Source organism: Anser cygnoides, chromosome 2 (genome assembly GCF_040182565.1).
Source record: "Anser cygnoides isolate HZ-2024a breed goose chromosome 2, Taihu_goose_T2T_genome, whole genome shotgun sequence".
NCBI lineage: Eukaryota > Metazoa > Chordata > Aves > Anseriformes > Anatidae > Anser > Anser cygnoides.
The window spans coordinates 29,413,996-29,439,532 of record NC_089874.1 but is presented as its reverse complement, the minus strand read 5'-3'; the positions used below and the strand labels follow the sequence as shown (position 1 = coordinate 29,439,532).

The 25,537-nt window shown below is 37.1% G+C and overlaps 1 protein-coding gene across 1 annotated transcript in view; it reads left to right on the top strand.

Moving 5' to 3' along the window:
- The window catches only part of THSD7A (thrombospondin type 1 domain containing 7A), a 273,039-nt gene that overhangs the window by 122,223 nt on the left and 125,279 nt on the right, over nucleotides 1-25,537 (top strand). Inside the window, exon 4 of the mRNA XM_013183445.3 lies at nucleotides 23,874-24,705. Coding sequence (XP_013038899.1) covers nucleotides 23,874-24,705 — 832 coding nt within the window. The remainder of the gene's footprint in view (nucleotides 1-23,873; nucleotides 24,706-25,537) is intronic.

Sequence of the window (25,537 nt, the reverse complement as noted above, 5' to 3'; positions counted from 1 at the left end):
GAATATTCAGACAGACAACCTTGAAAACCATATCAAGAATGCCATTATTATGTTTAAGGAGTTGCGGCTCTGAGCTAATACCAGCTGAATCAAGATCTAAGGGGTGATGGACAGAAGTACCTGATATTCACTGACATGAGAATGTGAACAGAGACTCATTCCACTCTTGTTCCTGAGACTGCAGCTGATAAATATATATATATATATATATATATATGTTGTGCCTGTCTAAATACCATAAAGTACTTGAAGCTTTAAAAGTCTCTCCTTACAGAATGAAAAGGTAGTTTGTTAAATAAAATCTAAAATCCTTCTATGACTGCCTCCCTTTCTAAGGCCAATACCCTGATTGATGTTTGAGGACTTCCCTGAATGCCATCCATATGGTAGCATTGCACAAGTAATGGACAAGGTGTTTCTTAGTGGGAGTGACGTTTTGAGGCATAGTGGGTACTAACCAATTATTTATAAATCAAAAGATGTTATAAATGCTTTGCAATGCTAAAAACACTTTTATTTTGTAGTCCAGCTGTGTAATTTTACTTCCTAAGATTCATAGGACAAGTTTTCTTCTGTGTCATGTTTTCAACACTTTGGAGTTTTGGAAGCCTCTGAAAGAGGAAGCAGTGTAGAGGTAGTGCCTGCTAACGTGGATTTTTGAGGATTTTTTTTTTCTTCCAAGTTCCTGAAATAAGGAGAAGCAACAAAAAATATTGAGGCTTTATAAGGTAGCAGAACTTATATATATTCTTAATATATAATTGTTAAATGAACAATATGGGGCACTAATTTAGATGTTGGATTTTTTTGGTTGTATGCTTTTTATTGTTTTAGTTTTAAATGTATAGCTCTTATACTATTAGGTAGATTGCCTAAGTATTTAAAAAAAAAAAAAGAGAGAACTTTGTCCCAAATATTCTTGTCTTGCATGATGGAATGGGAATGTTTCCTAAAGAAACATCGAAGCTAAAGAATGCTTCAGTATTTGACAAAAGTTATTTCTAGAAGATGTTTTTCAGGAAGGTTGTATATGTAACTTACATATATTTGATTCCTGAGATGATGGTATGATTCAAGAATTGGTTGGCTCATTGCATCAGCTGGATGGTTCAGTGCATGCAGAACTGATGTTTTTTAACTTATGCCCAAGATTCACACGCATGGTTGGCTGGCATTGAGAGAGAAGGGGCTGAGGTTTTTAGTTCTTTTAGGCATTGGGGAGTGTTGTAATTTAGTTATTTTTGATTAAGCTATTACAGTGGAAAATGTCCACCTTTATTGTCTTTCACTGGCCATTCTGCAGCAGCTAGTAGATGGACAACACAGTTGCATTTGTGTAAGGATGCACCCTCCTGATTTTCTTCAGTTGGCTTCCTTTGCATCTTTCATGATGACAGCTTTGTGCAGTCTCTGTTAGCTCATGAAGATCTCTCAAATGTGCACTTACATCCATGTTACTTTACTTACAGGGATAAACCTATATAAAAGCTATGATCTAATGCAGGATATTTTTGCGTTCCTAAAGCTAATAAATAATAATCTAGTATGAACAAATGAAAACTGGATTTCTTTCTTTCTATTAAAATATAATAACTTGTTAATATGGAAGACATAGCAACAGGCATTCATAAAATGGCAGTACCATTCAGACTGAGAAGTTTTGATATTTCTGCAGTACGTCTCACCTTTTTTTAATGAGGTGGGCAAAGACACATTAGCGCATCACATTTGCTCAATAGCTAGTGACAGGAACTTTGTGCTGATGCTGCAGTCACAGTGAATCTCACTCACTTTGCACTCAGACGGTAGTCACACACACCATTTCACAACAGGAACTGACTAATGTGCTAACCTCACGCTAAGGTGCAGTGCCAGGCTTGAAATAAAATGTGGAGAGCACTGAGCTCCCAAAGGGAGCAGCCAATTAGCACGCTCTGCAATGTGGTCTTGCTGTCACGGGATGAGAGGTTTATTTCCCTTAAAGAGGAAAATATTCAGACTCCTTAAAGGCTTGGTTCTTGTGTGCTGCTGCTTATTTCCTGAGTGGCAAACAATTAGGCAAAATGCCTGTCATGTTATGGAGTCCAAAAATACTCTCATTCTAGGTAGAGCTGCATGTGTTTTACTTCCATATTCATTGATTAAAATGGTAAAGATTAGAAAATTACTTCATTATTTAAACGTGAGGGAGTTTTGCCTTCCTCCTACCCTTTTTTCTTTATCTCTCAATTTTCATGGAGGAAATCATTATAATGCATATTAGAGCATTTTGTGTATTCTGCATGTAATAATGAAATTTTATGATATGTAGTGTTTTTTGGTTTGTTTTTAGTATCTCTTTGGACAGTCTATAAGCTACTAATAGCTTAAAATAGCACCTTCCTGATGTCCTTTTCCCATGTTAAGCATGGTAGATTTGGTACACACTGGGCAGCGTGGATTTTGCTGGATCTTATGAAAGTATACATGATAATTTGTGGATAGAAGGAAGAAATTTTCAACGTGGATTTTTGATACATGCTGATGAATGTATCAGAGCAATCATATCAAGTCAAGATCAAGGTATATCTAACTGAATAACGCTTCTGTGACCTTTCTTTTTCTGGATGCCGGGAGAAGAGTTTAAAATGAGGACAATCATGCAGTGATACCACCTCCCCACTTCCAGCAAACTGGGTCTTCCGAAGGCAGTAGTAATCCTTTTCTGGGCATGAGCTGTTGTTGAATTTTTCCTCTGTAACTATCCTCAAGCTGTTTTTACATGTTATGTGAGGAACCTCTTGTGCTGTTTTGCTCTTTTTTAATTACAATTTATTCTTCTAATTTTGTTTTAAGCCCCTCCTTCCTTAATTAGAAGGGATGGCAAACCATTGCTGTTTATTAACAAGCTGTTCATGAAAGAAGGCTATCCTAAATCTCAGGGACTCAGCTTCGTACCCAATTATCTTGTTCATATGTATATGTGTAAATGGTAAGCACAGTCCCTAAGGTAGCTATCCAATACCTCAGATACATGCGTTTTTTTGCAGCAAGAGATCTAATTCAGACATGTAAAATAAAAGTTTTTAAAACTCTTTACTTTAGGCAATATTAGCTGTTTTGAAATAGTGGGTGTTTAGAATGAGGAAGTTGATCAGGGCAAGAGCTTAGCGGATTTCACAGAAGCAGGTATTTATGCAGTAAATGAGACAAGCCACGGTCAGACTGTGGTCATACCATGCCAGCCCAGCTGGTAATCCAGCTTTTCATGGGGAGTAGACCTCAGGAATAGCATCCTGACTGTGGCAGTTTAAGCATGTGGGTTGTCCCCTGCTCCCCCCCCCCCCCAAGTTGTTTGTTGTTGTTGTTTTGTTTTGTTTTTCAACAAATTTCATGTATGTATTTAGCAGACAATTTTTAGGACAGTGATATGATTTTACAGTTATGGAGGAGATTGCTTTACTAGCTGCGCTCCTACTGTGCTGTTGTACGGTGGTTTTGGAGGCTTTCTCTCTATCAAATTGCTGACCTTGATGTGATTGTTGGAGCAGGTCTAAAATAACCAGGGTGCAGAGCATGCAGTCCTCCTGGTGTCTCTGCAGGAGGACGCTGGCAGAAGAGGCAGGGAATCCATGCTGTCTTCGTGCATGTGGTTTGGTTGGGAAGGCCTCTCCCGAGAGCTTGGCCATCCTCTCATGGATCGCTGCCTGGCAGCAGCAGTGTCTCTGCAAGGAGTCGCTGCTGAACCAGAGGCTGTAGCCATCCAGCATGCTATAAGGGGCTCAACCACCAGGCCTGCTCCAGATCACAAGCTTGGGTTTCAGCTTGGGACGTTTTGTGCAGGTGTTTCGAAAGCTGATTTGGCGCTAATGTGACATTGCAACCCTGCAGTCCTGGGTGGTAAGCAGACTATCACCTTTCCGCGTGCTGACTTTCCTCAGTGGGTGGGTGGTGTAAATCTGCTTGTTCTCAGTCAGACTTTTAACCTGCCATGTGAAAGTGGCCTCTCAAGGACCTAAAGAGCAAAGGGGAGGACTGGGAAGTAAATGGGCAGCCCTGCTGCCTGCTTTGCTTTGTACTGGGGACTAAAAAGAGCTATCTTGCATGTCTGCTTTTTTTTTTTTTAATTCTGTCCAAGAACTCTAATAAAAGGTTGGCTATTGAAAAGGGGTTTGCCAGGGATGTTAAAGGGTGAAGGAAAGCTTTCGTAATGGGATGTTTTGCATGAGAACAGAGAGCATGGCCTAACATCTTTTCTGTGATGGGTATGTTATGAAGCATGGGTAGTGGTTTAGGGAAGTTGTACAACCATTAGGTTCGAAGTTATTTGCCCAGGAAAGATAAGAAAGGTCTCAAGAAAAAGCAAGTGGTTTTGACTCTAATTTTTACTTAAAGATTCTTAGATTTTTATTTACTTTTTTTTTCCATGAGAGGGTAGGAGGTTGGGAACAGCCAGCAAGCTTACATTGATGTCTACTTTTTTAACAGTGAGATGATGTGACAGAAGGTGGCAATGGGTAAGGGAGACTTGTCTGAATAGGATGGAAAAAAGCCATAAAGATGGATGTGAGGAGGGGAGTAGGGGTTATTAAGGCCAGGTAGGATTGCAGATGGTAATCTGTGGGGGTTGGTGGGTAAACCCACAAATGTATATATAACACCAGTTTGTTTATAAACTGGGATTAAGGCCCAGAGCTAATGTCAGCACACACTAAATTGCCTTGTGGTGACTTAGAAAGTTTGGGGTTGCTCTTTGTCATTTTTTTGGACAGGTGTTATTGGTGTGTGCTTAGGATCTTTGAGATGCAGCTCTGTGCTCTTTGACAGCTGGTTGTAACTCAATTGTGCTCAACCAGCTTCATTTTAAACAGTCTTGAGATGCTGTTTTGGCCACAGCGTGAATGTAGTCAGGGTATTTAAGATAGAGGTATGCATACTGGTTTGGGATTGACCCATGAGAACAGGATTGACCTGTCCATTTTGTCCACTTCTGTAAAATGCCAGGAATCAAAATCTGTTTTGTTAGTTGGTGCCTAGCACTCTGCAAGCTTGTAATTTCAGGTCAAGAAAGCATTCCCTGTATGAGTATTAATCATCCAGCATCTTGGACCTTTCAAAATATACAGACAAAAGTAAACTGAACTGTAAAATTGTTATGGGTACTAGAAACCCTCCTGGGGCAGAGGTGAGAGGACTTAGCCTGATTCTTTTATGTATCTTTTAAGCAGAGAGAAATGGGAGAGAGAGGACGCCCTGGCAGCAACGTATGCATGCTTCCCTGAGGCTCTGATGGTTGCAACCACGGTTTGCAGCCGTGGTCCTGTACTTCTGAAACATCTTGATGGAATTACTTTTTAACTGAGCAACTGAATTTTTTAACCAATTAAAAATGCAGTTACAAAAAAGAAATAGTGAAACATCTTTTGAAATGTTTGTTCTTGAAATGGTATGTAATATGGAATCTTTATTGTATTATCTCCACTTTGAAAGTACCTTTTGACAGATACGCAGAGTCAGATAAAGGCATTATGTTCATTTCCAGTGAACCCAAAATGCATAATGCTGGAATGTAAGGGTCTTTGGTTTTGTCACTGGTTCTTTAAATTATGTTCATCAAAACAAATTTTCAGGGACCCAGTTCTGCACTGTTGAAATGGAACTAATGAATTGTTAGTTTGCAGTATTGTTGCAGAATATGGATTTCTTAGTGAGAAGTTGTACCTTTTGTTATCATTTTTACTCACTGCTTGCAAGAGAATGGACAAAATAATCTGATGTTCTGCAGAACAAAAAGGAAGTCTCTGGACAAGTGCTTTGCTCCCCACCAATGCTGATTCCGGGCTGCAACATCAGAGTTTTCAAGCATTGTACTCTCAAACACTGTCATTCTCATTTTCTGAACAGTAATTATACCCTGTATCACATTTACCATGTTAATTTTATGGTTAATAACCCAGGTGGCTCATATTTGATAATAACCTCATCAAAGGTGTGAGCAATACCTGGAAGTTTTAAGTATCGCTAAATAGGAGGAGAGTGCATGTATTGAATAGGTAGGTACCGCAAAATGACAGAAGTAACCTTACTCCATTATTACTGTTATATGTACAACAGAAATTGTACATTAACACTTTTTTGAACTTACTTGGTCTTAAATTTTTGATCTTAAAATTTCTAGGTGTATATGGGATGAAAATTTATTGGTCTTTTCATACTACCAAAGTGTTTCTTACAAACTACAATCAGGACGTCAGTCCTGGTCATTGCAGCACTACTGGAATATGACCAGTCTGTTAGAGAAATTGCCTTTATTATCTTGCTGTTTTTAAACCTCTTTGTTTCAGAGAAACAAAGAGGAGCTGAAGAATGACTAGAAGACACCATTTTAATACAAACCATCTCAGACAAATTGTGTTATCTTAAGTTACTTGTATTATCTCAGGTTGTTTTATAAAAAATCTCTTGCATTTCCATTCAGATTTCTTATCTCTGCTCTGTAAATTGTATAATACAGTTGACATATTTAGTTGCTGACAGTGAGAAGCCCGTTGGCTGTAAAAAGTGTTTGAAGTGAAACATGAACTTAATATTGAATTTGTCGGGTTAAGTGTTACATTTCTTACAGAGAAATTATGAAAGCTCCTGATATCATTCCCAGTAATAGAGGAAGGTCTGTTAGCACCAGGATTAGTGACTGAAACCAAAGCCTTAAAGGCCACCAAGGGAATAGTAGAATTGCTGTCTGAGCTTCTATTGTTGGATTTTTGCTATCATTGTTTAAATTATTATTGAAAAAGAAGAGCACTAAAATAGCTGGTTTTTTTAAACCTCTCACTGTAATGTATGCATTTCATCTGCTTATTTAAAAAACAAAACATACTTTCAATAAATGCTATTGCTTTAAATACATTTAATTCAAATCTATTAATCAGTGTAAATATATTTAGTTACTTCATAAAATAGCGCTCTCTGCAGTTTTAAAATGATGATGATTTGTTAACAGCACATGTTGTGTTTTACTTTTCCTCAGAAGGCAATAAAACAAACATTCCCTGTAACATCTTTCAATCATTTTTTGGTCATATTTTACTTTGTTAGTATATTTCATAGCAGCCTGGTTGGGTAATAGTAAAAGTGAAATGAAATTATGCTGGCCAAATGCTTCCTGACCCACTAATGGTGTTTTCATTTTTGCTTTAAGTTAATATCTAACTTAAATTTATCTGTGGATTTTCAACTGGTGACTAATTTTAATATATGGGCAGGTGTAAAAAACAGTTACTTGTGTGAACATCTTTATGTGCTTTGAAATAAAATGTTATAATTGTATAGATTGTGCAACTGCCATCTGTTTTGAAAATTATTTAAGGTTCTTGCCTCAAAAGAGGCAAGATCATTTCAGTTTTTGAGACTGTTGAAGACTCCCACCTATGGTAGCAACTGCAGAATTAGCTCAAGTTGAGCTTTTTGTACATGAAATTAACTGCTTTGAGCTCTTGTCCTTTTCTTATTGACTCTTTCAATCCTCTCCTTTCCTCACTGTCACTCCACTCACACTTCTCATTGACTCTTCTCTTTTCCTTTGTGATTTCTATTTAACCTAAACCTTCACGGGAAAGGCCAGCAAAATATATCAATCCATCAGTCAAAAAAATAAATCTAACATTTGCAGTCATCATCTAGTTTATTATGCATGTGCATTGCACATACCTCCCCTATGATTGATTTGTGAGCACCTTGGGGTAGCACCTCTGTAGTTCTCTAAAGTTGCACAGCATCTAACATAGAAAGGCCAGATGTGGTTGGTTCTTAGACTAATAAAATGCATTTAAGCAATTGAGTGCAGCTTCCAGAAAAGCATCTACTTTCAATTTCAAGACTTCCAGGCAGAAAATACTATCTTCTTGGTAAGGTGTCTGAGTGGTTGAAAAAGAAATCTTATTTCTGATTTGAGTCCTATTACTTCTCATCCTGTTCAAGTTTTATTTTATAATAAGATTAGATAAGATGCAGGTGGTCCTATACTATTCTAAGGAACTTCTGATCAACTGCATTAAAGCAGTTTTCTTCTTGCTATAACCTTCTACTCTGGAACGGGTTTATTGCCTTAAAAAACAGAACTGGAAGGAAAAATGCAGAGCTTACTAATTAGGCAAAGTGCAGTTATTTGCATATAATAAGCAAATGCATGTGGCTAAGAGTATATTCTTTGCTACCCAGCTGACTTGTCTTTCAGCAGTGAAAGCTCAGTGAAAGCTCAACTGGGTTGAGCTTTTCCTTGCCTATATTAACCTGCTGTAGAACAAACATCTGGGCCCATTTCTTAGATGACTGTGACAATTTTTCACTCCAACTAAGAGGTATCTCAAGTAATATAATAAAAAGGAGGAAAAAAAAAGGCAATGGTGTCAAGGATAAAGTAATGAAGATCAAATTACATAAGACATATTTATGCTCCTGCATTTGATGTATAATTAGTTTATGGAAAACAATTTCTCCTTGAGACAAATTGCTGTTGTTCACCCATAAATCTTGTATCTTTAAAAGGGAACAAAAGCTTTTCCAGTTCTTCAGTAAAATTGGAATTGAGTCAAATTTTATGTTATGATGGAGACCTAAGCCAAATGCATATGTGTCCCTGTTTGGACAAAAACTGTTGTTCTTTAGTGCACCTGAGGAGGATAAGAGAGATTTTTATGGCTGCTAATGTAGCCTGGGTGGATAATTACTTCTTATGTGTCCTCCAGGAGAAAAAAAAATATATATCACTGTGAATGTCTTTTGAGACATTGAAATTCCCATAATAGTTTTGTTTTTTTTTTTTCTTAGTCATCCCAGAGAACGTTTTCATGCTGATGAGTTTTTAAAATGATTAGGAAAGACTTTTCAGTCACTCTCACCTTTTCTCTCACCTTTTTGCTCTCCCTTTGTAGAGAGTCTCCTTGGGAAAAAAAAAAAAAAAGACCTTTCTGTTTTTAAGAGTCTTTTGAAGATTTTTTTTCACTGTAATTCAAGCTGATATGGATCTCTGCATCACCTATTTGGCAAGAGGGTGAGCATTTCTTTGTCCAACACTAACCTTCCTTCTTTACTCATTATCTCTGGTGAGGGTTGCTTTAATTGAAGTCATCCCTTCTGAAAGATATCTTCAGCCCAGTTCATTATTGATTTTGAAAGATCTGACCTGTTAAAATTTCCCTGCCAACGAGTTAACCTTCTTTCCTGAAGGTGAATTAAAATAGAGAATGACATTTCTAATTTCCTAAGTGATGTAGCCAAACAAGCTGTGCTAAAGTGGTAAAATGTTAGCTCAGTCTTTTAAAATGAGCAGATTTGTTATTTAGTGTGATGAGCCTCCTTGGGCTGTGTAACAATAAATCTTCACTTATTTGCAGTTGCTTTCTGAATTGGTTTTAAAATTAATATTATTATTATATCACAGAGGTACTCTCAGATTTGTTGCTCTTCCCTGAAGTTCTGTTGTAAAGTTACACACGAATTCAGGTCCAATCAATCATAAACAAAGTTGAAGGGAGTGAAGTAAATTATTAAGCTACCTAAACCTAACATCACAGCATCATTTCGGCAGTTTTGATGAATTGATCAGAATTGCTTTGCATATGCTTTTTTCAAAAAACAGTTTTGATAATTCCAGTTGCAGTGGCTTCCTTGTAAGTACTCAGCGTCCTAAAATTTCTACTAGGGTGATAGGTACACTTGTTCAACTATACACATCTCTCCCACTACGTATTTTGTCTTTTAAATCAATCTTGTATGTGGACTATTCCTTCACTGTGTGGAGAAGTATTTTGAGGTAGTGGGGGAAAAAATTAAGGATGAATATGTATACACTTGCAATGTTAATTGAAAATGAAACTTTATAAGGTTTAATGCTTCTGGTAAGCCATAAAGGGTACATTACAATGTCTTCTCAATGTATAATTTTGAATCTTTTCTGCTATTTTGTATCTGTCATGTTTGCTTCTATATTCCACTGGAGTTGACTGTAAACGTATTTAACAATGATTTTCTGAAGTATATTTAATGATGTATGAATACGCATTACACTTTTCAGCTTATGGGGAAAATGTAGTGTATGTTTTTTTTTAAAAAAATTGTTCTTCCTGTTAGTTTTCTAATACAGAATCTCTAGCATGATGATAGCCATTTCTAGAAAGGTACAGACTTTCTACTAAAACCTGTAATTCATAAAACCTTAGCAAAGAGCTTTTTCTTTCTATCTACCTTTTGGGTGTATCTACTCCTGAATTTGTAAAGTCTTTTTGTCCTTACCTGCTGTTTTAAACTTTGTCACACTGTAGTGGGAAAGTGAGATTCTGGAAAATGCATAACCAAATACTTTGACTTTTGTGATATTGATTTGATATTGATATGTCTGTGTTTCACACAATCGCAGAATGGTTGAGGTTGGAAAGCATCTCTGGAGGTCAACTTGTCCAAACCCCATGCTCATGCAGGCCCACCTAGAACTGTTTGTCAAGGGCCATGTCCAGATGGTGTTTGAGTATCTCCAAAAAGGGTGATTCTACAACCTCTCTGGGCAACCTGTGCCAGTGCTTGGTCACACAGGAAAGAAGTGCTTCCTGATGTTCAGACTGCACCTCCCATGTTCCAGTTTGAGCCCATTGCCCCTTGTCCTGGCACTGGGCATCACTAAAAATAGCATGGCTCCATCCTCTTTGCACACTCCCTTCAGGTATAGAAACATCAATTTTATTTACTTCAACATTTCTATGCCTTTCACAGAAACATATGTGGTTGAGGAAGTGTACTTCCTCATTTATTATCTTTACTGGATAGGCTTTTAGAATTGTGGCTGAAAGAAAGATTAAAAAATGAAAAGAAATTAATTTGCTTTCTCCCTTTACTAACTGTAATAGCATTTACATGAGACAACTTATTCTCTCTTGCCCTGTTTTACTTTATGCTGAGACTTCTGTAATAATTTCTCTTTTACTGCAGAGTTTTTTTTATCATCTACACGAGTTCTGTCTGACCTAGCTGATGTCAGGATTTGCTACATAAAATTTCTATTTCTTTCAAAACTTAAAAGTAAAAAAAAAAATTGGCTTAGTAAATATCTGACTAATACCACATGGTACATATTCTGTCATGTTTTCTTTTGTAGGTGCTTTTACATTGTCTGACAAGATCAGAGGTTTACAGTTTTCTTGAGGACAGTGTGGACCTGGGACCTGTTTAGAGGAGAATAGAAAGAGAATCTGTCATCTTTGAGGGCAGAAAAATAGTAGAGACATAAAACCACTTTGGAGGAATGTTTAATGATATTCATCACTGCTGAACATTGACAGCGTAGCCTAGTTTCCAAAGAAGGAGCAAAGACATAAATCTATTTCTTGGGTTTGCCTTTTTGTAGAGAATCATGCAGTTTGCCCCTATGTCTTGTTCCTTCCTCACCCTTGTAGCTTTGCATGTTTGCACAGTCATCTAATGCCTTCTCCATCTGTCACCATCTCTTAACTGGGAAGTTTGCCAACATAGCAACTACTCTACATGATGTTTAAGGTGATACTGGGAATAAAATAAAAAAATCCCACCCACTATTTAGGGATGTGTCCATCAAGATAAAAGAATAAAAGAGGTATTGTTTCCTAGTACTATCTACTAAAATTCTGGTGTTACTTACAAAACGACTTTTGTGAAGCAAATTCAGAAATCAAAGGTAGTACTAGCAATGGATACTTAAGCCTTTTTTTGTGATAGAACAGAACACTCAAGCAGAGGTCAGTTTCTGTGTTCTTCTCTTCTGTTTCAAACATGAGAGGAATTTCAAGAAAGCTCCCAGAGATTTCTGATATTTTTGTGATGCAGTCCTTAGCTCCTTAAAATACTTGTCCTCTTAAATTTTGCAGTAGTGATCCACTTCATTTTTAATAAAACATGTTGGGTTCTTGTAATAGAGCAGTGTGATAATGCCAGATTAAGTCCTGTATTTTTTAAGTGGGAGTCCCTTCTGTAATTAACAAGGAGTTCTGTTTAAAAGGCAAAGTTATGATAAGGCCTGAGATGTTCAAATAACTTCTTTCATTAATACTTCATAGAAACTATTGCTTATTTCCAAAATAATTTGGAAAACAAAAACATAGAAGGGTTTGTTAGATATTTCCAACACCACAAAAATAGACAAAAACATTTAGTTTAATACATTTGTGCAACACATTTGCCAGATGGAACTAATATTCACTTTTTTGAATTATTTATCTTAGTTGTGTGTGGAATTAAAATTGATCAATTATAAAGTGCTCAAATGAAGACATTATTTATTTTGTGTGCAGTGACTAGTTTTGTACTATCCTGACTAGACTTCCTTAAAACTAATATAAATCTATCCACATCTGATCTGCACCGGCACCTGTATTTTGAATACATCCTCATGGCTTAGTTGGCTTTCCTTCCCATAGTTTTGAGTGCTATGTCTATAAAATGAAAGCACCACAGTTTTAGGGGAAAGTGCCATTTAAAAATTGAAAATGGGTTTCATAGGAATTCACAAAACTGCAGATGATAATGAATAATAAATGAACAGAGAATATGCTTGGGAGAATGTCTCTCAGCAAGACATAAAGTCATAGTACACTTCAAAAGATTTATGACTTGATTATTTCAGTCCAACACATAGGCAATTTAAATAATGAAATATTTAAAGGTAAATAAAAATATATAAAATTGAAACACTGTGTAATGTTCTGTACTTAGAGGTGGTTTTATGAAACTTTGCTTTGCTCCAGTGAACTAGAAGAAAACCAAAATGAGGACAAGTCCAGAACATTACCTAAGCTGTATTCATGAAGTTCAGGTCTCCTATTTTATTTTATTACATCACTGGCAAGGAAAACAACTCTAAAGAATCCAGAGAGATGAGAAATCTTCCTATTTGATCCTCGAATAGCTATATTAGCTCTCTTGTGACCAAGGAGGCAGAGTGAAGATGCAGATGAGAAGTATGCGTGCTGTGCTCTGTGAATAAGATTTCTGTCAAAAGTAAGAGAGAGGAGCCACTTACTGTCGGGGCTTCTTGCTTTCTTATTAAAACACACCTTGCAACATAACAGGGATTTAGGATGAAACTCAAGGGAAAGATATTGAGTAAACTGTGTGCTTGCAGAGAGAAAATGATGGAAAATGTATTCCTACTGCTACTTACTTCATGCACACAGTTTTTCATCAATACATCTAAATAGGCTTTAAAATTTAATATTGTTGTCCCTGCTTTACATAGAAGAAAGTAAAGTGCAAGGAGACAAAAATGGTGTATGGAGATCATCCAGCAGGCTAGCAGCAGGGCTAGGAGTACAACCTAAATCTTTTTTTCTGACTTTATGCAACTAAATTGCAGTCTTTTTCTTCTAACCAATTTCCTGCTACCATGTCTGACATATCATGCAAGAAGTCTGACCCTTTAAAAAAGTGAGCACCCACAGACATTACATGTAATTTCAGATGTCTGGCTGTAGTAGCCTAGTCGAATTCTCCCTGAAAAGCTGTAGCAGTAAATTTCTTCATATCTCAGTCAGGGAGGTTTTTGACTTGTTTGCCCTTGGCTAATGTAAGCAGAAACTGGGACTGCAAACCGCTGGGCTGGCACAAGCGCTGTGGCCTGTGCTGACGGATGTGCCCCGTGGTAGCAGCAGCCTCGCAACCAGCACTTCTGGCCATCAGCACCACAGCAGGAGGCTGCGATGAACAAGGGAAAGAAAGAAAGGGCAGAAAATGAGACAGAGGCATAAAAATAAAGCCATTCACTTGATGTTGATGCTAACTGAAGCAGAAATGTTCGTTCTTCTCTTTCTAATGTATCAGCCTGCGTGTACTGAAGAAAATCATGTTTAACAAACAGAATTGCAAAATTACTCATGATAGAAGTGAACTGATTTAAAGTCCCTGTAACCTGTTCAACATGTCTGATTACCATGAGATTGCACTGAGGTCTGCACAGAAATAAACCCTTCTAATAGTACCCAGCAATTGGTGCTGCAACACATGCTGATGTCTAAGTGTCATCAAATGGACTAACGGTGGTTTTTCTACTGATCTAATTGGGGTTCACTGTGATGAAAAGCGAAGGGCAAGCCTCAATTGGTTGAATTAGTGCAAAAAAAATCTCTATTTCCATGTATAGTCACTGCAAATAGCACTAGCAAAGAGATTTTCAGGTTAAGTGAGAGGTTTTCGAAGTTGTATTACAGTTAAAATACAGCAATTTCACTGAATTGGATATTTGTGAGTGATTTGAATGTAAAATGATGACAGGGGAAAACAGTGAGTCTTGGTTCAAAACAAAAGGGAAAACCTCCTATTAGACTATACAAATCAAATCCTCCTCTTTAATAGGCAGTGTATCCTGAATTGGTTTTCTCAATAATTTGTCCCTTACACTTAGATTCTGATGCAGATAGAACAGTAAAAATTTACAGGGACACTGATAAGAATTATTTGTGGTGATGTTATTGTTGCTCAAATAATTATAGAGCTTTCATTGTAAAATGTTAACTTATAGTCTTTACGGTAATTGGAAGTAACTACGGATTTCACAGATTTGCTCATAATTGGCTTTGCTGTTCATGGGGTTGAATTGTTTCATTTTTTTTTGTTGTCCAGTATATAAGAAAAACTAGGTGAATGTGGTATAATCTAGGAGTTTCTGTTATTTCTAAAATTTGTACCAATGTGTCTACTGTGAAGATAGGAGAATGTGAGGGAAGGCGGCATACATGCTTGACATCTTCCTACGCCCTCTTCAATCTTCTGCTCTTCATCACTGTAGGACCGGGGCACTGGGCTAGGAAGGTCTTTGGCCTGACCAAGTATAGCTCTCATGTCCTAGGAAGAGACGCAGAGCAGCTTTCAAGTGTCAGTAATGAGAAACAAAACCAAACCAGGCATATGGGAGAGATGCAAGCAAAGGTTAATGAAGCCTTTCATCCAATTTATGAAGCCTATGAGAGTGTTGCTGTATATGGGAATTGTCATTTTACCAGAAAGGTGTTATCTGGCTTTTCAGTCGGCACTGCAACTTCAGAGAGCGTAAGGAGAGGAATTTGAGGAATACAGTAATATGGTTTAACGTCACTTCTAATGAAACAAAGAAATATTCAGGAACTAGCTTTATATGCAAACAGACTGTGGGCTAAAAGAAACTGTATTCAGTATCTTACAATATCAGAAGTATTTATTATAACATGACTAGAGGCTCAAAGCAATATAATTGCTTTGTAGAAAATAGCAGCTCTATTTCTCTTTAAAGCATGCTGCTTCAATTAAGTATTCCTTTTGTGTATTCATTCAATATTCATTTTGGCTGCTACTGCTATACTATGTAAAGAAAAAATGAATAGTTAAAGGAGCCAATGCTTAAAAAAAAAAAAAGGAGAAAGATTTAAAATCTGAATAATATTTTGAGAATTAGGTTAAGTTTACGATAAGCCTAAAGGAAAAGGTTTCATTACAGGTTATGACAGCAATGCAAAGCCATATAGTTCTGCACTGTGAGCTGTCAGCCTTTCATGTTTGCATACTTGCTATCATATACTTCAGATTATCACGTTGCACCACAACTGAGAGCTGGAGGCTCTCAGTACCTTTGGTGTAGACAGTGATTTTCAGGGTGTTACGCTTCTGTACATTCACATTACCTTGGGAAGAAGTATGGTATGGAAAGTATGAACCCTGTTGCAGTTTATTTAAAGATTCAAGTTTGTACAGCAAAGAACAACAAAATAAATATTTTTTGTTTGTCTGAAGTGCTGAATTACATTTTCAGAACTGACTGTCTGGGGAAGAGCTGGCATTGTATTAAAGGAAAAAAAATATTGAGGCCATTTTATTTCTTTATGTATTTGTTGAACTGTAAAAATAGAAACTTTTTCTCTCTCCATGTTTATAACAGATGAAAAAAATATTTCTCTATTACTCTATTATTGCAAAAGCACATTAAATTCAATTTTTTTCTTATGGAGTGCACAACCTTGTTTTAGAGAGACCAGCTTTCTAGTACACGAAAGGAGTACTTGATGGGGGAAAATAAGTAAAATTTGGTTCCAGCAATTTGATAGGTAATAATATGAAATGTTCAGTTAGGGTAACACTATGTGTTATGCTTTTTGTGATTTCTGATGTCAGAATTTTAAACTGGTATGGTTTCTCTTTTTTTTGTTGTTTTGTTTTTGTTTTTTATGTGTTATATCATGATTTTATGTGAAATTTCAAATTATATGGATAACGTTATTTACTGTACCGTTAATAATATCAGGAATATGTGTATTTTCCCAATGGATATTGATAGGTGAAAAACTAAAGGGCCCACGCTTTAAAAAAAAGCCTTAATGTTTATGTGCAAATATGCACAGCTTGAAAGATATAAAAATGGCTGATTTTATGTAGTTTCAAGTTTGGTTTTATCTTTATTCCATTGTTTGGGGATAAAGTGTGCGCTGGAAAGTTAGGGTAATAATGTGAAATTTGCATTTGGATTCATCTTCATTGCTGTGTTTTTAAAGTTAGTTCTTAGATTTCCTTGTTAACCTAGGAAATGGAACTTGTCCTTCAGATTCTGAAAGTTCTTGAACTGCAGTGTGGCTTACACTCTCCCTTATACTTTCAGGAAATAAAAATTTTAACCTAGGAGTGTAATCATTTGTAGACATTTGATTCTCCTTTATCTTCCTCTGAATCACAAATATTGCTGTGTTTTGCTCTGTTGAGCATCCTTTCCTCTTTTATCTCACCTCCATATCCTGAATCCATTTTCTTTGATGCAAACACTACGTTGTATGTTCTTTTCAACCTTAGAGAGAGCTAAGAAAGACAAAAGCATTGAACAGAAATGACAGTCAAGGTGATCCGTAGCATTCATGTAGAGGAGAGTGGCTCACAGAGCATGCAGCAAGTCCTGCAGGTCCCAGGGAGACTTGCCAGGGGCAGGAATGATGCAAAAATCAAGGTTTTGTCTACCAGTGTTCTGCTGTCTTGGCACTCCTGATAGTATAAATTATCAAATCTGCGTTTCCAAATCCTGCCAGCTTGTCATGTTGGCAGCATCTCAGATTCTATATTAAAAAGGGAAAAAAAAAAAAAAAAAAAAAAAAAAAACTTATCAATAATTTATCTAGAATTACACCATTTTGCTGTATTGCTTGTCATTGTAATAGGCAATGTATTAGGGAGACCCACTTCCCTGATGAGACCTTCACAGTTGTGTGCTGTCTGTGATAAAAATACCCATTGCTGCCGCGGTGGTTCTTCCTTTGTCACTATAACTGCGTAAAGCAAATATAGGTAGTATAGGTATACTGCATCAACTTGCACACGTGCTTCTTGTGTTTTTATTTAGCCAAGCAGATCTGCCAGTGATTTTGACTGCTGTTCTGAGCCTATTTTATTCTTGGTGGCCTGCTGTTTGTTCTGCTCTTTGACTGGCTTCCCTATCAGGGGCTGCAGTTTGCATTCACGGACGTCCCCTGAGTCCTTCAAAGATTTTTTCATCTCTGTCTTTTTGACCTCTCTTGAGATTTTCTGCTTAGTCTTGAGCTGTATCTTGTAATACTTGTGTCCTTCTGACTCCCAGCCCTGTGTCACCCAGTTAACCTTTCTGGCCTTCATCACAGCCTTAATACGAAGAAAATTTGAGGTCTTCAATATTGTGAAGGGCTAGCTTGTTTCTAAACTTAAGAAAAGTAGATTTCTGCTAATCAGTCCCCCAATAGTCTCGTTAAATACAATCCTCTCAAAATACTAAAAACTAATCTGCTCATTGTGCTGTGCAGTCGGAGTCTCTCTCTGGCATTAAATTGTTAATGCTACTTACAGACACCAAACCAGTAACACAGAATGGGTCAAAAACAGTTCTCACTGAAAGTATATCAAAATATAAAAGAAATCAGTTTGAGGTTTTGTTTTTGTTGTTGGTGGTGGTGGTTTTTGGGCATAGATTGGGACTTGTTTTTTGTATTTTTATATTTATATGGGGGGAAAAGCTAAAGGGATTTTCACATACCTTTATTTGCTCAGGATCAAAGTTCAAAATAAGTTTGTTTTGTTTTGTTTTTTTCATATAAATATAAATATATTTTTTATTTTTATATTTTAAATATATATTATTTATATTATATCATATTAATATATTATATTATACATTAATATATATAATATATAATATATATTAATTATTATATTATTAAATATATTTAAATATATTAAATGTATTTAAATATATAAATTATAATATCTGAAACAGCATTAATATATAAGATACTAAACACTATGGTAGCTTCCTTTGTTCTCAGCTGCAAAGTTATCAGTACTTCATTGGGGTATTTGCCTTGATTTTTTGGCTCCGTTATGAGCTCTCCCTGAAATTTCAGAATAAGCTTGCAGTAATGGTTAATTCACTTCCTTTCCTGCTCTCAAACAAAAATAAATGTTAATCCTCTAGAAGCTTAGGAGGAATCTTAATATTGTATTTTACGGTAATCTCTTTAGAAGACAAAGAATTATAGATGACATTTTAAACTAACTATGACCTCAGTGACAATTCCAAACAACAGAAAAAGAAGCAAGCTTCCTATTTATTTCTTTAATTGCCATTTCTAATATGCTGATTAAAGAATATGCAGATAAATTATGGTATTTTCTGGAAACAAGTGCAGCTCAGTCCACGTAACCCATGACATGTTCATCTAAATCTGTTCAAAACAAAATGCCAAGAAGCGCTATTTTGTGTTTGCAACAGCAGCATTTTTCTTCAGCACTGAACTGTTGAAGTGCGTGTACCTCCAGTTGCCCACTTGTAGCTGGATCAGTGCACAGCAAGGAAAGCAAGCATGTGTGTACAGACTGCTTCAATGGGAAATAGAGAACCTAAGGAATATTCATAGAGAACAAACTAAAACATCATATGAGGCCTTGATTAGGCTTGACAGCTTTCCTAAAGAGTTTCTATTGTTGTTACTAGTGCTTAGCATCAGCTGAGGATTTGTGAAAGAGCAGCTGCCTTCACCCCCTGCAGCCTTTGTGTGGTGGGTGAAAGTCTGTGCATCTTCTGCTCTTCTCTCTCATGCACTGCAGAGTTGCTTATGTATCTATTCAGATCCACCCAAAGGTGTGTCACTTCAGGGCCCTGTTACGGTCACACAAAGTAGTGTGCAGCACAGTGAAAAGTGTAAACTGCTAGGATACTTATAGTCTCATACTCCAAAGAGATGCATTTTTAATTTATTTTTCAGATAAATTAAATGTCAACTTGTATGTAGAGAAGGGGGAGGACCCAGTACATCACTAATATTAGCTATGTGTTCATAACTGCATAAACCTACAGGTGCTGAGATGTAGTTTTCTCAGAGGGTCATATCAGTGTCATTGGTTGGTACTCACTCGCAATGCTTTTATAAATCTAGTTTCTGCTAGATTAATTTTTCCCCAAACTTCACATTTAGAAATGTCATTGGCCCATGTTGAACACAAACTGACTTCCTCCTGATAGCTACTGGATGTCAGTCTATCTATACTCGTGTTTTCTACAGTCTTGTGTATGAATTTCAATCTGGAGGTCAGTTGCATGCATAGGAAAATGTGTAAGTACTGCCTATAATAATAATTTACTATAAAAAATGTGTCATGGGTGATCTGTACTTGGTTTTCTTATACCTTCGAGGATCATTCAAAATCTGTCTTCACAATTTATTTTTTTTATCATGTATTGAGAATCTTCAGTGATGTCTTGACTAGTGGTCAAAGGAGTGTTGTAAACGTGGTTGGGTGCTTTCTCTTCTGTCTGTGGCAACACGAAAAAAATTGGCAGTGGATTAAGACTACTTTGGGATGCATTTCTTGTTATTTGGATGAAATTGCAGAGCCACTTTACATGGTTCAGAGACATTTCTTTGCCTGTTTTTCTGTGATTATTTTCAAATGAGCCATGTCTGGTATTGATCCTTGCAACGTGTTTGGGGCCACTGAAGTTATAAGTGAGTTATTGTATGTTCTCTTTATAATTTGGAGATAAAGATGGGTGCCTATAAAGGGAATTGCAAATAATCTTTTTTCTCTCTCTTTTTGCATGATCTGTATGGCAAATGTATGGCAATAGCACTCCTCTGGTAGGTGCTTGAGGTTAATAAAAGTGACTTATGGTCCTGTACAAAAATGTGGAATAAACTTAACTGGAGATTTCAAAGTAGTGTGCAACTGAAAACTGGTGGAAGTTTTTGCTAACAGGGATTTTGAAATTGCTTTCAAAAGACAAAAAAAAAAAAAAAAAATTTGCTACTTCTCAGAATCATGTTGATCAAAGTAATTTTTTGTTCATATTGCTAGAAATTTGTCCATCTCTATTTTTTCACCATTTTTTAAAAATCTAAATAAATGTAACAAAATGGGAATTCCTCTTTCCATCTGTTGCCTCCTCTCTCTGCCTTCATTCCCCATTAAGACAACTGGGCTAAATTTAGGTGTTGAGATTGCTGAGATACCCATAGGTAGTCTGTGATTAATTTGTTGGAAGTCTGCTTGAAACTTTCTCTCGTTCTAAGTGAGCACTAAATATGGAAATGTTTGTTTTTGTTTCTTTTGCCTATATTCTTCAGAACCCCAAGGAGAAATGTGGCTAGTTGTGAAGAACAGTACCAGTTACAGTTTTTTAATCCTTGATGGTGTTAAATTCCTTGAAGAAGTAGTTGGTAGAACCATCTACAAAGGTAGGGAAGATAGTGAGCATAGAAAGGAAAGAAAGTTTGAGAGTTGGGGGTAGGGAGTAGATGCCCAACTGTGGAAGAAGGATTTCTAGAGATTGGAGACCTCAGGACAGAGTTTTCTGCCACTCAGGTCAGCATACAGGTGGGAAGCAGAGTCCCCACTGAGGCTCAGTGAGCAGAGAATGGTGTACAAGTATTATTAATAGCTGTTTTTTAAGTTTTAGTTTTTGCTCTTGCTTTCAGCTTTCTTTCTTTAATGCCTGCATCCACCCTGATTTTTTAAGTTTCTGCACAAATGCAGATTGGTTTGGTTAAGTGTGGAAGACCTTTAATCTTTGAGGGAGCTGGCTAATGAGAGACCGTAAGCAGATCCGCCAAAAGCTGTGTCTCACTTTAGGGCCGTGCTATGTCATACAAAGAAGCGTGCAGCAGAGTGAAAATTTAAGCTGCTGGAACACTTTTAGCCTTGTACTCTAAACAGATAATTTTAAATTAAAAATTAATTTAGAAAATGAAAAATTTAATTTAAAAATTAACTTACGTAGATAAGGGGGAGGATCTGATACGTCAGTAATATTAACTATGTGTTTATAACTACATAAACCTACACCATTTTCTCAGAGGGCCATGTCAATGCCGTGGGTTGTTCATTGGCTTTTATTTTGCATACTACTTCTCAGCAAAAGCAGAATAATGACATTTAACACACAAGCCTGTCTGTGCACTGCATTGTTACTTTAAATTGAAAATCCTGTTCTAAAAACAACATTCTTGTAATCTCATGAAAAGAGCTTATTTTTCCCAATTACCACATTCACATACAGTATTTTATTTCTTTTACATTGCTAAAGGTAGTAGTTAATGCATTGAACCTGAGATTTTTAGCATTCACATTGGTATAAGCATGTCAATGAATTGGATTGAAAACACTTAGATGCCAAACATTGGTTTTAGATGGTGTGCTTTCTTGGATAACTAGTGATTGGAAATTTGGTAGAATTCCAAAACAGTAACTCTACATCTGAATTACAGTAAAGACCTCATCTTTAAGAAGAGGGGTTGCTTCAGTGAATGCATGTGGTATACACAAGGTGCAGTGATCTGATAAGACAAATCTGTAGTTTGCAAGGTGCATTATTTAGCTTTATTTCAGTCACTTTTATTTTAATATCTCTGCTTTAGTTAGTTATTGATTTTCTGCAGTTTTTATTATTTTAAAGTTGGCAAATGTTCAAAGTGGTATTCTGGGGAAATGATACCTCATCTCAGTGTGAATACACCTAAATTAAGTCCAACAGTGATTACGTCATTTGTAGAAGGCTGGTTAGAAACAAAGGAGGGTAATCTTGCTGTAATGGAAAGTGAAATGTGTCTATTTAATATTTATTTATTTTTCTGGGTCTCTAACTAAACTTTGGAAACCCTAATTCAAACTTAATCTGCAAAAAAAAACTAGCAAACAAATAAAAATACTGGAGCAGTTTCTGCGTACTGAATTGGTCTCTGCCAGCTGTCATTGCTCTCTATCTCTCTTAGAGCCAGCGGGGCCCCAGAGCTGAGCGCAGTACTCCAGGTGGGGTCTCGCAGGAGTGGAGCAGAGGGGGAGAATCACCTCCCTCGACCTGCTGGCCATGCTTCTATCTTCAGCCCAGGATACGGTTGGCTTTCCGGGCTGCAAGAGCTGATACTTGTGTTGAAATCAGTGAGAGTTCTGAAGTTCAAGGGAATCAGTACTAAAATATGACTTCATATGCCTTCCAGTCATTCAAAGAGAAGATGCTTTAAATAATTTATATCACCCTAGTTCATTTAACTTGCTCTTGTGCTGTACCAGAATTCTTCTATTAACCTGCTTTGGAAATAACATAGACTCAACCCTGAAATTCCTGCAACTTTACTCACACTGATAGTCTTGGTATGGTCACTGGGGTCATTCAGATGAATAAGAATTGAGTAGATTGGCCCCAGATTTTTCACAGGACAAAAGGACTTCATAGTCAGAGAAAAGGTCTTCTGGGTGACCCAACTGTCTACAGGTGGACAATTTTTCTTTGGGAAATTGTTATAGGTGGGTTTTTTTTGTTTGTTTTCTGAACTGCTTGTGCTTTTCCTTTTCCACAGTAAGTCAATGCACAGTGTGTAAACAACACATTCTAAGGTAGAGCTGTATGAGGGGGAGCCTTAAAAAACAAGGAAAAATACAATTCCTTACTCTCTGATTTGTGGATTTTGTGAGTTGAGCCTGGTGAATGTCGCAGTTTTTAATAATAGAAAAAGCAACCATATGAGCTTCCAAGGATATAGGTTTCCATTGATTTGGTTGTCACTAAGTATAGCAACGTGTGGGGTATTTATCATAGACCTTAGAAATTTAAAAAAAGCAATAACTTCTGTTCTTTGGAGAGTTACCAGTTGGTATGTCTCTGTCTTCAACAATTTGTTCCATATAATCATTTCACAGATTGTCTGGAACAAGCACTTCTTATTTATTTATTATTATTTATTTTATTATATTCATAATTATATTATACGATATTTATTATTATAATTTATTATAATTATAATAACATTATAATTATATAATATAATTTATTATTTACACTACTTTTTTATTTTTTATAGGAATTATAATAGAGGAAAGAATAGAGGTGGCCTACCTGAAGTTAACTCTGTTTTTTTTCGAAATGTATAATGTTGTTCTTGTTATTTTTGCACAATACAGCTGAAAGAGAATGGGTTATTTGTTGGCATGAGAGTACAAAGAGAGTACAGTAGAAATATGAAGCAACACCCAAAACAGTCCAAGAAAGGGTATTCATGCAAGTGAGAGAGATTACATTCATGCCTTGGAGGGAAGGACTTTGTCTCCTTTTTTGCTAGTCAAAACCACATGGTGACTTTCTCACCACTCAGTTCTTAGTTCTCTAATGAGATTAATTCTTGTGTATGTTCTTGAATTTAAATACTCAATTTGTCTAGGATAAAAAGTAAAATGTATCCATAATTATAAGAGATGAAGAGTAACCCAGTATTTGTTTTGTGTTTCTGCAAGACTGAAATTCTTAGAGGTGTTGGAAATGCAGAACTGGTTCTCCAAGGCCGGCTTAACACCATGGTCAAAGAACAATTAGGCGTGCAACGTTAGTGTCTTCTCTTGTTTTCCAGGTCCATGGGGGAGATGCATGGGAGATGAGTGCGGTCCGGGTGGCATCCAGACGCGGGCAGTGTGGTGTGCTCACGTGGAGGGCTGGACGACGCTGCCCACCAACTGCAAGCAGCCGGAGCGGCCGGACAACCAGCAGAGCTGCTTCCGTGTCTGTGACTGGCACAAGGAGCTGTACGACTGGCAGATCGGTGGCTGGAACCAGTGCCGGCCCGTCCTCTCCCGCAGCCACGAGAAGCCCCAGGAGTGCCTCAGGGGGGAGGATGGCATCCAGACAAGGGACATCACCTGCGTCCAGAAGTCCAACGGGGTGCCGGCTGAGGATGTTATCTGTGAGTACTTTGAGCCCAAACCCCGCCAGGAGCAGGCGTGCCTCATCCCGTGCCGGCAGGACTGCATCGTGGCCGAATTTGCCCCCTGGTCAGAGTGCTCCAAGACCTGTGGCAGCGGGCTTCAGCATCGAACTCGGCACGTGGTGGCTCCACCGCAGTTCGGTGGGTCTGCTTGCCCTAACCTCACTGAATTTCAGATCTGCCAGTCTAGCCCATGTGCTGGTGAAGAAAGCCTATATAGCCTAAATGTGGGACCCTGGAGCGCATGCTCAGTGCCCCATTCGAGACAAATACGACAAGCAAGGAAACGAGGGAAGAACAAAGACAAGGAAAAGGACAGAGAAAAGGCGGTTCGGGATCCTGAGGCTCGTGAATTAATTAAGAAGAAGAGGAATCGAAACAGACAGAATAGACAGGAGAACAAATATTGGGACATACAAATTGGGTATCAAACAAGGCAGGTTACATGTACTCACAGAAATGGGAAAACTGCTGCTCTGAGGTAATCACTATTTATTAACTTGCACATCTTTATTTGTCTCTCTTTACTTTAAGGTAAAGCAAGCATAAGCACACACTGTTATTATCTTACCCAAGCCCGAATAAAATGCAGCACATGCACTATTTCCAATGCAAACATCCCTCTTCAGAATGTTTCTGTGACGAGAAACGTGTAAGCTATGCTGGTGATCATAGTAAGCATCACATAAATGTGCGTTAGTAAACTGTGCTAACTCTATAGCCTCTGTTTGTCTGCATAGTTTTCCCCCAAAAGCTTGATGATATTCATCAAATGTGTGCTCTGTACCTGTGGATTGAGGCGGGCTTTTACCTGCAGGTTTTAACAAGTCGTGCATGTTTGGAATGGATGATGATATTGCCTGTGAGGCTCTGCCTGTAAAAATAACAGGAAACTGGACTGGGTCTGACACATGATGGAAGCAGAAAACAGGAAGGAAGAGGCGGCTGTGTGAGAAGGCAGCATCTATTCTGTCCAGTACCTTTGTTTTGAAAAAGAAAAAAAAAAAAAAAAAAGAACATGAAATACTGTTTGTCCTTCTTGCTTCCTTTGGCAAAATTACTAAAAGTGAGACTGAAATGTCTGTTTCTTGAATGTACTTTTTCCCACTTTTTTCTTCTTTTTCCTCTTTTTTTTCTATTGCACCTTTGTCCTATCTTTTTCTCTTTCCCAATATTATTCACTTTGTTCTTTTATTATTATTTTTTTTATTTTACTTTTCAAGAGTTTAAGGAGTCACAGATGTTTCCATAACTCTTTCCACAGGCCTCCAAGTGCTTTTCTGCAGCTATATAATTTTTCACTTGTTTGTTTT